General features: G+C 40.4%; 1 protein-coding gene across 2 annotated transcripts in view; it reads left to right on the top strand.

Annotated features, from left to right (window-relative positions):
• TBXAS1 (thromboxane A synthase 1) overlaps positions 1 to 18,861 on the top strand; it is a 337,775-nt gene that overhangs the window by 224,779 nt on the left and 94,135 nt on the right. For both annotated transcript variants that reach the window (XM_060776865.2, XM_060776866.2), the window contains exons 7-9: positions 3,618 to 3,706; positions 7,821 to 7,969; positions 9,638 to 9,768. In XM_060776865.2, the coding sequence (XP_060632848.2) occupies positions 3,618 to 3,706; positions 7,821 to 7,969; positions 9,638 to 9,768 (369 nt within the window). The remainder of the gene's footprint in view (positions 1 to 3,617; positions 3,707 to 7,820; positions 7,970 to 9,637; positions 9,769 to 18,861) is intronic.

Here is an 18,861-nt window from a genome sequence, read left to right as displayed (position 1 = left end):
TTGTCAGTTGGCTATCTGCACAAATATTCAAGAGGTGCTGCTTAGCTAGCCTAAAAAACATGTGCAATGAACAGATGGAGGGGGAGAGGACTGCACCTGCTGCCCTTCTCCCTTGGTTGGGCAAGGACATATGCTCTCCATTTTGACCACTGGGGACCTGCCATGGCTCACATCCATTCCCTAAACAAATTTTCTTTGAAAGCACTCTGTCTCTGTTTGTCTCCCAAGTGATGTCTATGCCATGCCATGCCTTTGAAATTTCCTTTCATGGCTGAAAAACAGAAGAGTCCAATGAGGTTCTGGGTCTCACAAAGATGTCCTAGGGGATAAAGTTGTTATATTAAAAATGGTGGGGGAAAACAAGGGAATTTACTGTTACCTGACAAGTGACACCTGCTGAAATTACAAGGGCCCCTGGGTGTTCTTCAGGATTTGGTTGCAAGAGTCCCAATGGATATTAAAGCTCAAGTCCTATTATATAAAATGGTGTAGAAAAATAGTGTCCCGTATGTGAAATAGCAAAAATCAAGGTTTGCTTTGGGATTTTAAAAAATTCAAGCTGTGGATGATTTTTTTTTAATGTCAGGAGTGACTTGAGAAACTGCAAGTCACTTCTGGTGTGAGAGAATTGGTCTTCTGCACGGATGTTGCCCAGGGGACATCCAAATGTTTACTGTTGGGAGGCTTCTCTCATATCCCTGCATGGAAGCTAGAGCCGAGATGGGAGCTCACTCCTCTCCCTGGATTCAAACTGCCAACGTTTCGGTCAGCAGTCCTGCTGGCAGAAGGCTTTAACCCATTACTGCAGAATCCATGGATCTGGAGGGCCAACTGACCCTCTTCTTTCAAATCATTAATGGCATGGATACATTCTGCTATTTTCAGTCAGACAACCTTAGTAGGGAACTCTATGCTGCCCATGGAGTTTGTTAAACCATCCCTGTTTTTCCAGTGAACTTCCTCTATGTCAGATAATTAATCAATGCCTGGAAGATTGTGGCAGGGACTTCAGTTATTATCCTTTTCTTTACACCCCTTCCCATTAGAAATGTTATGTTATGATTGCAATACAATTAAACTTGTAAACCTTTTGGACTCAATTTTAAGAATCCCTCATACATCTGAGCATTCTGAGAGTTGTCATTTTCAAAGGTTGTTTTCCCAACCGTCACATTCTCCTATGTTGTTATCAAATCAAAGGGCAACCTAGTGCAGATTCTGGTTTTTCACTCTGATGACATCCACAAACAGAACATGAGGCAATAATCGCTCTCTGTCTGTTGTTCTCCATGAACTGGTAATTTAGATGCAGTTGGCCTCTACAGCTGCAGACAGCATGAAGTCATCCAGGCCTGGCTATTGATATCCTTATAATTCAAGTAGAAGTTTTTGTCTTTTTGCCCTTTAAAGTCACCTAAATAAGTATAAGTGGTCATCACATCTGGAGGTAGCAAAGACCATGCTCCTGTCAAATAAGCTGGGGGAAGCAGCATTCTCACATTTCTTTTTGGAGACTCAAAAATAGGCTGTTCAAGAGTGACTTACTTGAAGAACATTTGGATTCTCTCTTGAAAAATAAAAGGCTTAGGGCAATCCATGCCAGATTCAATATGTTGTTATTGTTGTGCTGACTTTTCCCCAAACTAAAGATTGAAGGTGGCTGACAAAAAAACCAGATTCAGATTAAAACACACACACAGGTAAACACGTTATGATTTAAATGCAAGTAAACTTATGAATGAAAAATATATACATTCAAAAGACAATAAATAAAGACAGCAGAGTACACAATTTTAGGAGAATACATTATGGCCCTCAGTAAAGACACACATCCCTCTCTCCACATGGATACCTGAAGCTGCAGATACTAGCAAAACCTGTATTTTGATTATACTTAAGTCAAAATAGCACTGGACGCCTAGAAAGTCCCATAACACTTCAAGAAAGAATATTTTTGTAGTATGGATAAGTGAAGCTGTGGATACTGAGTCCATGGATAAGGTAGTTATACTGTGTTCTTTACCACTGTTTCTTAAACTGTCAGTCTCAGTCCCAAATGTGGCCACATAACTCAGTGTTGGGATCTGAAAAATTTGGCATCAGGAAAAGATTTCTGAAAATCACTTAGTGACTGTTTTAGACATTTATATGAATCTGTTGTGCAGTGTTTACAGTAGACTCTGCAGTAGATGCTTCAGCTGAACTTCATAAAAAGGAAAATCAGCCTATTTAGCCAACCTTGCGAAAGCTGATTTGTTAACAGTAAATGTATGTTCGTTTATACTTATTTTATTTATCTGTATACCTGGGGTAATGTAAAAATTTATCTGGCTAAAAGGGGTCCAGAGTGGAAAACTTTTAAGAAGCCCTGCTCTATGTTAATCTTCCTAAATCTGATATCCTCCAGATATTTTGGTCTTCAGTTCTCATCAGAGGAGCCGCAGTGGTGCAATGGGTTAAACCCTTGTGCCGGAGGAACTGCCGACCTGAAGGTCGGTGGTTAAAATCCACGAGATGTGGTGAGCTCCTGTTTGTCAGCACCAGCTTCCCATGTGGGGGCATTAGAGAAGCCTCCCACAGGAAACATATCTAGGTGTCCTCTGGGCAGGCATGCAGCTGGGGGGGGGGGGCTTTGGGGGCTTCAGCCCCCTCTCGAAATTCTCATGGTGGTCTGCGAAAAGGCCTTACTGGTACATTATTTAAACTGTTATGTTTATTCATATCATGATCTGATCACCATGCTCAATATATCTCATATGCGTGGGGGTACTGGGGTAATGATACAAAAGGTTTGCTAGGGCAGACCCTCTTTCACGCAGACTCAGCCCCCCCCCCCCCGAATCAAACTCAGCCCCCCCCCCTCCCGAATCAAAATCCTGGCTACGGGCCTGCCTCTGAGTAATGTCTTTGTAGACAGCCACTTCTCTTACACCAGAAGCAACTTGCAGTATATTCTCAATTGGCTTTTGACATGATAAAAAGAGTTCTCATCAGGCCCAGAAAAGAACATGAAAACCCAGCATTTTACATACAATTTATTTGCTTTATTGAGAATTAATTTTGCTCAGATCCAATTAGCCTGAAATTTTAAAATTATAGTAACTTCTTGGAGTAACTGAATTTTTAAGTTAAAATTTATTATGAAAAATAGTGCAAAGGAACAGGAAAGAAACAGAAGCAAGACAACTGATTTTTGTGCCTGTTTCATGCACCATTCAAAGTGCATCCATGGACCACAGGTTAATAAATCTTGTCCTAACTAACATCTCATATCCCATAGCTGTCAGACTTCTTTGCTCATGGGGAACAGATGATGCGAAGCTGCAGATTCTGTTGGTCCTAAGTGACAGAGTCTCTTCTTTCAACCAAGTAAAGGAAACACCTACCACAGGAACAAGGGAGCCAAAAGCCACCTGCTCTGGCCTTCAGGGTGGAAGAGAACACACTAGAACTAAAAGGAGTGTGTGTTGTGTGTGTTTGAAATTCAGCTTTCTTTCCTCAGGAACTGACTTTATCCACTGGGCTCTTGAGAGCACTTACCTCCTGCAGTATGTAATTAATGTAGAGAGACGTATTGTATTTTAAAAATTATACCATATGCATGTGATCCTTTTTAGATGGCTCCGCTAATCAACCAGGCATGTGACATCCTGCTGAGCAACTTAAAGGTCTATGCAGATTCTGGCAGAGCTTTTGACATCCAAAGGTGCGTTAATAAATTAAAAATGAGAGACTTTTTATAGGTACTTGATTTTCCAAGGTATCTTAAATATGCAATTATTTTACAAATGGAGTTTTTAATTCTCTTTCTTCTTCCCCACCTCCCTCAGTTGCTTCTCTGTCACTTTCTCTTTTTTCTGGGCTAAATTTTAAAATGTTTTTCAAGGCCATACTCCCATTTTTAATAGTTGCTTATTTAACTGCAATGGCACAGAAAACTAGCAATATTTCGGGATGTTGTCTGCTTGGGAAATGAAATGGGAGAAAAATAGCATGCTTAGTATAAATGTTAGCACATCAGAATAAATCACAGTTTGTTATGAAAGTAGACAAACCTGTGTTTATATAGATCCCTCTCATGCAGTGCAGTTGTGGATATATTTGCTTCTGTTTCTGTTTAGCTGTAATTGAGCATTAAGGTTAATCTTAACTGTGATTTGTTGCAACAAGACAAGAGCATAATGCGGTGTGTCTATTTCTTTATAATCAGTTTTACTCTGTTTCTCAGCCAAGGGCTCTCAGAATTGGTTATGTTAGACCAGACCTTGCAAACACGACTTTTCTAATGCAAATCCCAGAATCTCAGTCATCATAGCCAGTGGCCAGGCTAGATAAGGGATTGTGGAAGTTGCAATGAAAAAGTTTATTAAAAGCTGTATAGAAGATCAATAACAAAGCAAACAGTCCTTGCTGTCAAGGTAAAGTCTAAAAATCCTTACCTAAAAGAGGAAGTGGTTAATGAGACACCAATTGCAAAGTCACCCCACATTTAATAGAGCCCATGGAGAGATCTGAACTCAGTTTATTTCAAAGACATCATAGATTTTTTTAAAAAAAGAAACAATATGATATGAATCCTTCCTTGAATTAATAATAATAATAACAACAACAACGATATGAGGATTTAAAAATCGAACTCCAAAGACTCTGGTACAAACCAGTAAAGGTGATCGGTACACTGGGTGCAGTGCCTAAAGACCTTGGCCTGCACTTAAACACAATCGGCGCTGACAAAATTACCATCTGCCAGCTGCAGAAGGCCACCTTACTGGGATCTGCACGCATTATTCACCGATACATCACACAGTCCTAGACACTTGGGAAGTGTCCGACATGTGATCCAATTCAACAGCCAGCAGAGTGTGTGCTGTGGACTCATCTTGTTGTGTTTCAAATAATAATAATAATAATAATAATACTTTATTTGTATTCTGCTGTATCTCCCTGAGGGGATTCAGTGCGGATTCCAGCATACACAAACACAAAGGTAAACATTCAATGCCTAGAAACTACCAAATACGGATAAACGCAGAGATAAAGGTAAAGCCTTCTCCTTCTGGCTCTGAGGAGTGATGCTCATATCCGGCTGTAGGGGTGGTGCTCATCTCCTTTTCCAAGCCAAAGAGCCTGCGTTGTCAGTAGACACCTCCTAGGTCATGTGGCTGGCATGACTCCATGGAGCGCCATTATCTTCCTGCCGAGGCAGTATCTATTGATCTGGTCACATACGCATGTTTTCGAACCACTAGGTTGGCAGAAGCTGGGGGCAACAACTGGAGCATAGCCCCTCCCATGGATTTGAACCACTAACCTTCCAGTCAGCAAGTTCAGCAGCTCAGCGGTTTAACCCCCATTGCGCCAACATGGCCCCTTGAATTCTAAGCCCCTTAAATGAGTAGTACAAGCTCCACCTGCAAATCTGCCTGTCCTTGAACCCATCAATCAGGAGAAGGAGAAGTTATTTTGTACCCTCCTTTTCCCTGATACAATGTAGAATTAAAATATAATAGATAACTAAAACACATAGAGCCATTCGAAATATAGATTAAAAATACACAAACAAAAGATTAAAACACAACTTTTTAATTTAAAATTTGGGGTTTAGTATTGACTTGATAGGCTTGTTGGAAGAGGCAGGTTTTAAATACCTTTTCAAAAATTCTGACAACACGTTTAGTTGTTGAAGCTCTTCTGGCAGGTGATTCCATAGTCTGGGGGTGGCCAGTATGTGGTTTGTAGTTTTTTGGTGGTCCTGGCAATTTTGCACATGGTTTACACACATCTCTTCTGAATGTGGCTGTATTATTGTAATCCGTTGCATGCATTGTATTTAAGGCAGTGGTTCTCAACGTGTGGGTCCCCTGGTGTTTTGGCCTACAACTCCCAGAAATCCCAGCCATTTTATCAGCTGTTAGGATTTCTGGGAGTTGAAGGCCAAAACATCTGGGGACCCACAGGTTGAAAACTGCTCATGTAATATGAATCTTATTGCTAGTCCCAACTAGACAAGACCCATTGAAGGAACTATTGGATGGTTAGTCAACATTAGATATTGAATTCATTCGGACTACCAAATGAATTCAAATTGTTGTGCACTAATATAAATCTTCACATAGAGATTTTTTTTTGCTTTTTTCAATGAATGGACTAATGATTTTTCAGATGGATATTTCAATTTGAAACTAAAGTGCTAATTGGACCAAATAAGCTAGTAAAATAATTAATGATATGCATACATTTAAAAACATTTACAATGTTTTGTGAGCAAAAAGGCTATACAAAACAGCATAAGAATAAGAGGTAGAGAAGGCATATATTTCAAATATTCAAAGTACTTTGCATATATTATGCGAGGTTGCTTGCTTATTTCAAGCCCCTCTTTACCGCTGTATGACTCCCTCTCCCTTCCTCCATTAATTTGGGAAGCATGATTATGGAAATGGAATTAAAATAGTTTTGTGTCACCAAGCACTTAATACTGCTCGATATTGGCAGAGGACTTCCTTCCCCAGAGCCAAGATCCTTTTAGAATGTTTGTTCACAAATAAGTCTCTTCCAGCAAAGGCCTTTTCCAATGTCAATTAATTTTTTCCTGTTTTCATGTCCTACTTCTGTATTGCTTCCTGTTGATCAGCACTGGGGGTTACTGATGAATAACCTCTTAATTGCATCTCGAATTTCCCCTTAATTGCCTTAGTATCAGTTGCTGCTCTTGCAATTGAGAGGGCCTTAATTGCTGGTTACTTTATATTCTTATATTTGAAACATTTGCATTATTTCCATGGCAATTTAGCAGTTTTACTATTTATAACACAAAATCACTGTCAAATAGCTTTATCGGATTCATAATAAGAAGCCCCTGGTGGTGCAATGGATTAAACCCTTGTGCCTTCAGGACTGCTGACCGAATGGTCGGCGGTTCATATCCGGGGAGCGGGGTGAGCTCCCATCTGTCAGCTCCAGCTTCTCATGCAGGGACATGAGAGAAGCCTCCCACAGGATGGCAAAACATCCAGATGTCCCCTGGGCAATGTCCTTGCAGATGACCAATTCTCTCACACTAGAAGCGACTTGAAGTTTCTCAAGTACCTCCTGACACAGGGAGAAAAAAACACAGATTCATAATGGTTTGAGATATTATGGCCTGACTCTAAGCCACAATATATGGCCTTCCAGATGTTGCTGGATTCAACTCCCATCAGCCATAGCCAGTATTGGTTGGGGATTATGGGGGTTGTGTCTTAACAGCATATTTTAACAGTATAGGGATGTATCTACACTGTAGTGTTAATGCAGTTTCTGTAGTGTTAATGCAGTTTGATCCCACTTTAGCTGCCAGGGCTCAATACTATGAGATTGTGGGATTTGAAGCTTGGTGAAGCACCAGCTCTCTTTGGCAGAGAAGGCTAAAGACCTAACAATAATAATAATAATAATCTTTATTTATACCCCGCCACCATCTCCCTGAGGGGGACTCGGGGTGGCTAACATGAGGCCAAGCCGAAAAATACAATACAGCAAAATAAAATACAAAATGCAAACAACAAAAATTGCATCACAATAAAATACAATGGCAGAATAGAGTAAACAAAGCAAAATAACATACTATAAAATCGAAACACAATGGGTGGTAAAACTTGTAAAACTACAACTCCCATGATTACATAGCAGTAAGCTATGGTAGTTGAAGTGGTGTCCAACTGCTTTAATTCTATGGTAGAGATGCATTATCAGAATTCCTCTAAAAGACTATTGTGCAGAAAGAAATATATAGTGATTGAATATAGAGGTTAACAGCGGTGTTCTTTCATTTGATCTAGGAATTACTGTTGCTATACTCTGGACATGGTTGCTAGTATGGCTTTTGGGATCCAAATGGACTCCTTCAAGAACCCCAATGATGCGTTTGTGAAGAACTCAAAAATCTTCTTTGAACCTGCATTGTCTAGACCCCTCTTGATCCTTACCAGTAAGTATATCTTCATACTGTGTATATATGGCTCTTTAAGTAATGGCACATTCCACATTGAAAAGTCTTTGTGGTCGAGTTTTTGTAGAATGCAATATTCAGCCAATTCAACATACTCATGTGGTTATTATTATTGTTATCATCATGGGTAACTGTATTTAAATACATTCATGGTCCAAAGCAAATTTAGAAGTCCCCCCTCACATGAAACGGCTGAGGAACTGCAATAGCTTAATGCTATGGAATAGTGGAAGTCATAGTTTGTCATTACATGTATTGATGTATTGTGGGCTCGGCCTCATGTAAGCCGCACTGAGTCCCTTGGGAGATGGTAGCGGGGTATAAATAAAGTATTATTGTTGTTGTTGTTGTTGTTGTTGTTGTTTGGTGAGGCACCAGAATTCTTTGGCAGAGAAGGCTAAATCCAAACTGCAACCCCCATGATTCCATAGCATGGAGCCATGGGAAGTAAAATGATGACAATTTGCATTAATTCTACAGTATAAAAAGTTTAGGTTTCCCCTTGACATTAAGTTAGTTGTGTCCAACTCTGGGGGGTGGTGCTCATCTCCATTTCTAACCCAAAGAGATGGCGTTGTCCATAGATACCTCCAAGGTCATGTGGCTGGCAAGACTGCATGTAGTGCCGTTACCTTCCCGCCAGAGCAGTACCTATTGATTTACTCACATTTGCATGTTTTCAAACTGCTAGGTTGGCAGAAGATGGGGCTAACAATGGGAGCTCATCCCGCTCCCTGAATTTGAACTTCCAACCTTTGCATCAGCAAGTTCATCAGGTCAGCAGTTTAACCTGCTGCACCACCGAGGGCTGCCAATTCTACAGTGTAAAGGCTCACATTTGGGCAGTGAACATAAACTTTATGAATATTACACAGCAGAAACGTTAGTAGAAAGAAAAAGTAGTTTAGGGCAAAGATTTTATTATGAAAATTTTTGGATGACCTTCTATTTTATGGTTCACTTGATTAGAGGTTACATTTACACAAAACTTTCCATCAGCCATGAGACAAGTCTTTGAGTGGCTTAGGAGTCTGTAAATATAGTTTGAGGCAGTAAAAGTGCAGTTAGGTGTCTTTGGAGCAGTATGTAGAGACATAAATAAAGCATTAAATGAGGCATTGCGCTTTCTAAAATAAGACAGAGTGGCAAAATTGAAATTAATGTAAACTTCCAATCACATTTTCACACCTGTCCTGTCTCTCAGGGTGGCTTGTAAGGTCCCCTCTTCCCCAACATATGCCTAATAATACATCAAATGAGCATTTTTCACCCTATTCAACAGTCTGGAATAATGAAATCTCCATGAATTCTTTTTCCTGCTTAACAATACTGTAAATCAGAGCAGGCTTTGAGAGGAGATTTTGCAAGAAAATGCTTGCTAACCCCAATAAACTGACTTTAGAAAAACTGAAATCTTTTAATCAAAAGCAACAACAAAAGAGACATTAGCATACTTTGGAAAGGTCATGTTTTGAACAACATTTCCCACTAACTTCCACCGCTGACTATTCTCCCTGGGGGATTCTGGGTGGTGCAGCCCAAAATATAACTTTTCCAAACCATGGGAGGGGAGGAAAGCATAAAATGAAAAGTTAAGAATAGTTGTATTCATTGCTTACGTTCCTTTTTTCGAACCTCTCTTAAAAGTTGCCTTTCCGTTCATCATGATCCCACTGCTTCGGATTTTGCGAAATAAGAAACGAGAAGAAGCAAATGGATTTTTTATCAACAAAGTTAAGGATGCAATTGCTTTGAGAGATCAGCAAGACACAAATGAGGTAAGACATTTTATGTGTTAGAAACAGTCCTAATGAACTAACACAGTCCATCTCCATCCTGCATCTATCAATGGCTAGCCTCTGGAAAACCCATAAATTCTTGCCTGTCATTTGCCCCCAGAATTTACTGTTCACGGGGTTGTTGCCTCCATTTATTCTGCAGACTGGCACAAAACTGGCAAAAAAGGCTTGGTGCAAAAACTCAAAAGTGTGCCCAACTTAGCATACTAAACAGTTCAGTTGATTGTTTTGATCTTGACATATACATGGTTTTGCACTTTGTGATGCTTATTTCAAGTGGAACTTGTGAAAAGGATACAAGATTTTTTTGCTTTTTTAGGGACTGTATCCACAATAAAACTAGTATAAAAATAGCACTCAAAAATTAATCTTGCAAAATTTGTGACCCATTTCTTCTTTCCATTTCAAAGCATGACATTTCTTGAAGTACCCACATTTAAACTCAGAATGTTTTTGCTTTCTGTTTCTGTTTTCCCATATTCTTGTTGTGTGCCTTCAAGTCATTTCTGACGTGAAATTTGCCCCCGGTGGTACAGTGGGTTAAACCCTTGTGCTGGCAGGGCTGAAGACCAACAGGTTGGAGGTTCAAATCCAGGGAGAGCATGGATGAGCTCCCTCTGTCAGCTCCACCTCCCCATGCAGGCACATGAGAGAAGCCTCCCACAAGGATGATAAAACATCAAAACATCTGGGCGTCCCCTGGGCAATGTCCTTGCAGACAGCCAATTCTCTCCCACCAGAAGTGACTTGCAGTTTCTCAAATTGCTCCTGACACGGGGAAAAAATCTGATTTATGGCAGCCCTAAGGGAAAGCTATCACTGAGGGCCCTTCCGGACAGGCCCTATATCCCAGGATCTGATCCCAGGTTTTCTGCTTTAAAGTGGATTACATGAGTCAGCACTGCTAGATAATCTGGGATAAACAGAAAACCTGGGATCAGATCCTGGGTTATAGGGCCTGTCTGGGAGGGCCCTCGGTTTTCTTGGCAAAACGAGGGAGTTGCTTCCCTCTGAGAAAGTGAGACTTCTCTGAGGTCATCCAGTGGGTTTCCATGGCTGATCAGAGATTTGAACGTTGGTCTCCAAAGTCATAAATACTCAAACCACTACATCACACTGCTTTCTTCTTACTATGTGTATTGATTTTCCATTTTGGGGTATTTATTCCTTGAACCCCTAATAACTTACTAAAAACAATGCAGACTAAAAGCAAATTCAAAAACCAAAATACGTAATTAAAACATGTGACAATCTCTGACGATGCCTGCCACAGATGCAGGCGAACCATCAGGAGAAAATGCTTTTAGTACATGGCCATACAGCCCGAAAAACCTACAACAACTCAGTGATTCCGGCCATGAAAGCCTTCGACAATACATTGTAATTAAAATAATTTTCAAAATAAAACATTAGAAATTAAAACTATTGAAACACATTAAGAACTACATATCTAAATGGGTCACAGGAACCCACTTTGGTCTGATTTAGACCAATGATGAAAAATGACTGGAAATAAACTTTTGGTATTGGGTTACAGCCACATGTCTACATTAAACAATGCAGTAGAGCTTGATCTGAAAAACAATGGGGTTCTGTTTTAGGTGCCTCTTCAGTAGCAATTTACCTCTTATATATGAAACAACGGGCAAGGGACATAGCTGCCTCCAGAATCACTTCCTGAGCACATATAAGAACAAAAAAAAAAAAAGAAATAAAAGTTTAAAGATTAGCATGCTTTTCTGGCACATTAAGAAAGCACAGATCTGTTAATTTCTCTACTCAAATAAAACCTTGAGAAGCGTGAAGGCTGTTGAAAGAAAGAAATGATCTCAGGATGTATTTTGAAAGAAGCTTTAAATGGTTTCTAGAAGATTAAAAATGTTTTTGTTTACTCTACTGGCTGCCAGTCTGCTACCGGGCACAATTCAAAGTGCTGGCTTTAGCTTATAAAGCCCTAAATGGTTCTGGTCTGGTTTACCTATCCGAATGTATCTCTTCTTTATGAATTATCTAGGACTTTAAGATTGTCTGGGGAGGCCCTGCTCTCGATCCCGCCTTCCTTGCAGACACGTTTGGTGGGGATGAGAGACAGGACCTTCTCAGTGGTGGCCCCTCAGCTATGGAATGCCCTCCCCAGGGATATAAGATTGGCTCCCTCCCTTCTAACATTCCACAAGATGGTTAAGACCTGACTTTTCAAGCAGGCTTTTACTACTGGAGCATAATTAGACAAAAATGAATTATGGAATGTCTGACGATGCAATTGGACCATGATTTCAGGACGAAGACCTTGAGGATTTGTTTTTATAGATATTACTGTTCTTTATATTTTTTGTGTTGAATTGTTTTTATAATTGTTTTTATAATTGTTTTTAACTGTACCCTGATATTTGCTATGGCATCAAATCGCTGCTGACTATGAACTGCCTTGAGTCGCCTCTGGCTGAGAAAGGCAGTATACAAATGCAGTAAATAAATAAATGTTGTAGGAAACTATCCCTTGTCTTTTTCCTCTTGTTTCTACCTCTGGTACCATCTAAAGGTAAAGGTTTCCCCTTGACATTTAGTCTAGTTGTGTCCAATTCTCAAGGGTTGTGCTCATCTTCATTTCTAAGCCGAAGAGCCGGCGTTGTCCATAGATGCCTCCAAGGTCATGTGACCAGCATGACTGCATGGAGCACCGTTACCTTTCCGCCAAAGCAGTACCTCTTGATCTACTCATATCTGCATGTTTTCAAATTGCTAGGCTGGCAGAAGCTGGGGCTAACGGCTCACCCCGTCCATGGATTCGAACCGCTGACCTTCCAATCAGCAAATTCTGCATCTCAGCAGTTTAACCCACTATGCCACCATGGCCCTTGGTACCATCTACTCTGCTATAGACTGTAGTTTGAAACTGTGGTTTAGATTCACATAATGGGTTCAATACAGTTAAACTGCATTATATGAGTCTACACTGACCATATAATGCAGTTTCAAACTATATTATACAGCACTGTAGATAGGGCCAAGGTTTCTGCTCCAGAAGTAAAGCCCAGAAATACACCTACTTTGTTAAGTGACGTCTACTGGCAACTTATCAGGACACGGTACATAGGAAATAGGTTAGTAATACCTGAGGAAATATATCTTATTATCTTCATTTCCATTCCATTTGTTCTTTCCTTTAGCCAAGCATTTGTAATTTGATTCGAAATGTTCTTGGTCAGAGAAGCTATGAAAGCTATATTTTAAAATGAGGATGTAATTTTCTTTTGATATTGTTCAAATCTGGGACAGAGCTTAACCATTTGGTAGACTAATATGGCTGTCTCAAGTTGCTGATTTGGGGTGTCAAGAAAGGACTTAATATTCTTAGATTTAGGTCAGTAAGACTGTGCTTGTCAAAATGCTACCTCTGGTACAATAGTACCTTGACTTGCAACTTGGTTAAGAGATGAGGGAGTTATTTGCTGCTTATGCTGTGGGCAATAAACATGCATTTGGCCAGCCCTGAAGCATAATCTTTGTTTAGAAGAGACTGGAATAGCAATGGTGGGGAAAACACATCACTATTTCCCCATGTTTTCAATATTGACAAATAAAAACAAAAGAAAACTTCAAATCAGATGATTGAATTTGGATGCAAGCACTCTGGTAAAGTCAGATACAGATCTGAGATATGGTCTGAATTGATTCATTTCTGCTGTTCCTATTGCCCTTCATGATCTGATGTCAGCTAATCAGTGAGTTCCAGAACTGCAGAAATTAAGACTGCTGATTAATGAGTATCAGAGAAAGTAAGCATACTTCGCTGCATGCATACATGATCAGCTGTGCAAAATTCTTAACACTCTGGAGATAATGAAGTTGGGATAGCTGATTTAAAAAAAGAAGAAAGAAAATGAGAAGAGATCCTCCTCCTCACCTTTCCCATTCCAGAAATCCTAGAGTCCTAGAGTTGGAAGAGATCTCGTCGGCCGTCCAGTCCAACCCCCTGCCAAAAATCAAGGCTGCTTACAACAGTTAAGCTATATATAGCTAAAAATACAGATATAAAATTTTAAAATACCATTCTGTCTCCAATGCTGTTCAAGATATATATGATTTTTTTTATAGCTGCACTAATGTTGTGGAACTTCCTCCTACCAGAGGCAGAGTTGGCAACCCTTGTGATCTCTTTTCACCTGCAGGCAAAGAGTTTTCTAATTTATTATGCTGACTCCCAAATCTGCACAAAATTATATGCTGATTCCCAAATGCCAGAAAATCTATGCTGGAAAAAGTCCATATGCCTCCTGATGGCAATGATCCCCTGTTTGATCTGTCCTCCTCGGGGTCTGCAAAGTGGGTCTCTGGCTGTTTCTGCTGCTTTGCAGTCAGTGGTGTTGTCCTTCCCTTCCTGCTCTTGTCCAGGTTCCTCTTCTGCTGGTCTTCTTCTGGTTTGTGGTCTGCAGGTTTACTCCTGCTTGCAGTCTGCAGGTTTCCTCCTCTTGCTATGGCCAACTGCCCACATTGTAGACAAATGCCCAATTTCCCTCTTCATTCCTTTTCTCCTGGGTCAAGTCTGTTTCTGGTCTTGGGTAGGTTGTTGTCCTTCTTCACCATGTTTCTGGTTGGACAAGGTTGTTTTTGCGGGCTCTTTTGATTTCTTCCTTCACCATCTCTCCCTTGCCAGCCAGGTTCTACCCATCCCATCAAGGTGTCTGGGTTGCCTCATGCCAGTACCAATTGAAAGAGGTCTGGTCTCAAACCATCCTTAAACAGTGTATTGTTGAAGGCTTTCATGGCCAGAATCAATGGGTTGTAAGTTTTTCGGGCTGTATGACCATATTCTAGAAGCATTTTCTCCTGATGTTCCACCTGCATCTAAGGCAGGCGTCCTCAGAGGTAGTGAGGCCTGTGAGGCCTCACAACCTCTGAGGATGCCTGCCATAGATTCAGGCAAAACATCAGGAGAGAATGCTTCTAGAACATGGCTGTATAGCCTGAAAAACCTACAACCCATCCTTAAATGAACCCTGAATTTGTGAGGCCAGTTTTCTGAATTCCAAGGCATGAGAGGAAGCCTGTCTTCAGGTTCATCCATTTTGCCCTGGCTGTGTCCTTGAAGAGGGGGTCCTTGAACCCTGATCTCAGGGCCAGCATGAAGGCATTGAAATTGTACAGTTCCAGGGCATTTATGTCATAACAGTTCTAGCAGCATTCAGATGCCGCCCCCTCTAACTTGTCAGCAACTTGTTGGACCTTGTCCATTTCATCTGTGAAAGAATCTATCCATATGGTCATGAATGCTGCCACTCTTATCAGGAAAAAGCCATTTTTTCCAGTTCCCCATCAAAAGAAGCCCTGAGTTTCATCTCTCCTCTGTTCTGGGATTGGCCTCTTCCTCCCTCTCCATCAGCCCTTTACCATTGGGGGAAAGAGGCTGCCACTGAAAGGCCAGGGATAGCTTCCTCCCTCCTAGGGCTGCTGTTATCCCTCAGTATCAACAACTGGAGTAGCTCTTTCATTTGCTCAAATTCTTGCCTTAGCTCCTGTACATCTCAGCTACACATTGAGGAGGGGAAGCTCATATTCCTAGCTTGATGCTGGCCTGGCTCTGTGAAGCTCATCCATCTGAGCCGACGTGGCCCTCCAGCAGCTGTTCACTGCTAGGAAGACGATTGCGTCCAGAGGAGTGTAAGATCCTGCTGTCTCCCACTCCAGAGGTTCCTTCATAAGTCCCCCTTCGGGGAAGAAGGGCGGGGTATAAATATAGAAAATAAATAAATAAATAAATTCATCTCCAGAGTTTTCCCAAAGCAGGTTTTTGGTGATGTTCCCCTCTCCTTCTTTTGGTGATGTTCCCCTCTCTTTCTTGCATGGTTGTTGTAAGTAGAAGCTCAGAGAGAGCACTGGTGATTCTGAACAAATTGTAATGGTCCCTTTGTGCATTGGCTGTGTTGCTCTAGAGTTAGGTTCCTCTTGAAAGAATACCCAAAATGGACAAGAGCTGAGGATACCAAACATGTTTATTGTTCAGAATACATGAGTCATACTCTACAGCCCATATATATGGGGTTTTACCTACAGTGTCATAAATCACAGGAATCCTTTGATGCCTGCCCTTTCCCACACATCAAAGCAATTTATCTTTATGACCAGTTAATCTCACCTTCCAGTTTCCTGTCTCATTTGCCCGAGTCCCCCCTTTTGTCCATATGCTAAATGATTGTACCAGGGATGCCATGGTTGCATGACATGAGTGATTATGACACTGACATAGAACTGTGTAGCTCTAGCCATTTCTAGCCAATAAAGGGGACCCATGGAGAAAGCAATCTATTTTTCATTTCCTTATCCCAACCTTTCACTTGCGCAGCCTCAACATAGTCCCCATTTCTTCCACAAGGGAGTGTGTGACGGAACAAACGTTTGTGTATATATTGACTTTAACATTGTGCTGAATGGTGGGAAGAATGAAGTGTACTAATAAATATCCACTGCAACTTTAAAAGTAGCAGCAGAAACCAGGGAGTCTGGGATACTTGCCTCTCAACATGGCAGGACTTCTTTATCCACTTGAAATTACTAGTTAAGGTTTTCAGTTGTCCCCTTGAAACTCTTACTTAGTGCCAATTTATTCCAGCAACCAATTTGGTGTGGAGCCATTAGCTACTGGAGATGCAGTAAGATATACAAAGAAAACTGACAGATTTGGAGAATTCTTCACAAAGGGATCATAAATTTAATTTCAATGTATTTTAATGATTTTATGTAAGCTACATTGTAAGGTCGCCTGAACAGCAATAGAAAAATATCTAAAATAAATGAACTGTATGCTATAAGTACCAAAGTTCTGTCCTCCTTTGCATCTGGTTTCTCAACGATTTAATGTATTTTTCTACAAAATTGGTGCATTCCTTCTGAAGTTAGAGTGTGAACCTTTTATGCTTCTGGTTTTACCAAGTGAAAACCAAGAGACTAAGTGACTTCAGCAATAAAAACATTCCTGCTTTGCAGGCAGATCACTCATGTGCAATTATAAGCAATTAATGTCCACATCTGAATGCAAGGAAAGTGGAAGGTGGGGGCTCTCCACTCAGCTAGCCATTTTGTGAGAATGTATTTAGAATGTCACTTTGTTCAAGGTGAAATAAATCAAAGAATGCTGAAGTTAACAACAACGCAACACATTTGAGCCTCACTTTAGAACCTCAAAGCCATTAGTACAACAATAAACTTGAGCACAAAGGCAAACCCAAAAGAGAGAGTGTGTCCTTGTATTATTTTAATGAGTTTACGAATCATTTCAAAAACATCAACATACAAAACTTTTTCATAGAAGATTCAGGTGTGAAATGTTCTGCATTTGGAAGAAAGCCCAAACAGAAATATGAATGCATAAAATCAGAGATTTCAACATAATCTTTGTCAGAGAGGCTATGAAACTGCATTATATGGTCAGTGCAGATCCATATAGTGCCATTTAACTGCACTGAATTGCATTATATGGTGGCGTTGGTGGAGCCATAGAAACCTATATTTTAAAATGTTGATGGATTTTCTTTTTGGATATTCTTGAACTCAGAAACAGATCTTACAGTGATATGGGCATCTGATAGGTAGCTAATTTGGGATATCAATAAAGGGCTTTTTTGGTCGTGTAACAAGTGACTTGAGAACATACTGCAAGTCAGTTCTGGTGTGAGAGAATTGGCCATCTACAGAGACGTTGCCCAGGGAACACCCGGATGTGTTAGCTGGAAAGCTTCTCTCATGTCCCCGCAAGCTAGAGCTGACAGATGGAAGCTCACCCTGCCTTGTGGATTTAAACGAACAACTTTCAGGTCAACAACCCAACCTTCAGGTCAGCAGTTCAACCAGCACAAAGGTTTATCCCATTGTGTCACCACGGCTGGCTGAACATTTGCAATTTGATTAATCTGCCTTCAGAAATAACTAAAATGTGGGGGCGGGGGGGAGACAGGCAAGCTTTCAATACCACCAATTATGGCATTATTCTGGGGCACCTTTCTGGGTTGGGACTTGGAGACACTGTTCTCAATGATCCTGGGAAATGCCCAATAAATGGCTTGACTGGCCAATTTCAAGGCAGAACATTAGTCTGGATTTAACATTTCAGTGAATGCATATGAGTTCAGGCCCATGTTGTGGAAGCATGATGAAAATTAATTGCTTTCTATGTGTATATTTCACTCCATGAGACGTTATACACATCCTTATTAGTATCATTTGCCATTAGCTTCTGGCAGCGAAATGCCGTCTTCTCTCTCTGTCTACTTGGCTGCCCATCTGTATTCTGCTTACCTACATCAAAATGTACCCTAAACCTCATACAATGGGAAAATTAATTTTAAAAGGGGAAAGAAAAGCAATGTAAAAATAGAAGCCATCAGAGATAATATTCATCAAGTACCTGAATAAAACAATTTTATAGGAAAACTAATAGAGTAAAGATAGGTTATTTCATAACTTTGTGAGACTGTTGGTGCAACCTAGAAAGCTAGAGTTTGTGTGTGGTTTTATGTAATCATACTCAGCACTTTGAGTTTCCTGTAAAGTATTTTTTTACAACCATTTGGTTATTCCTCAAGGCAGATGAATGAAAAGGATTGTCAGATAAGGGCTCTTATAAATTTTAAATGAGTTTCATAAAAGCTACAACCAAATGTAAACCAGCCCAAACAAGGAATTTCTAAAACACACAATTCCTCCTCAGTGTTCCCACCGCTTGCTATCACAAAAACTGTCATGTGCATAAATAATTCATCATTCTTGAATCAGCCCTGGAGGAACATTGACCGCAATGTCATTTCCATCCGAGTAGCTTTTTAAAAATATGTATATTACAAAATTAAAATGGAGGCATATGCCTACTTGCTGCGTAAAATCAGTAAAACATGTAGGCCAGAACTTTGGTTTAATTGGCTCTGTTGCTGGGAGTGTATATGAGAGGAAAATGACTTAATGGGAACTCAAAGGCAACAAGACCTCTCATGCTTTATTGAAATATGAGCTCTCAGGGGGAGGAAATGCCTACAAATGAGGTAACTGAAAATATTTTATTTTTAATTACACTTTGGACTT

The sequence above is a fragment of the Anolis sagrei genome, chromosome 5 (assembly GCF_037176765.1).
Source record: "Anolis sagrei isolate rAnoSag1 chromosome 5, rAnoSag1.mat, whole genome shotgun sequence".
Classification (NCBI taxonomy): Eukaryota; Metazoa; Chordata; class Lepidosauria; order Squamata; family Dactyloidae; genus Anolis; species Anolis sagrei.
The sequence above is the reverse complement of the archived record's forward strand: the minus strand, read 5'-3'. Positions and strand labels throughout refer to the sequence as shown.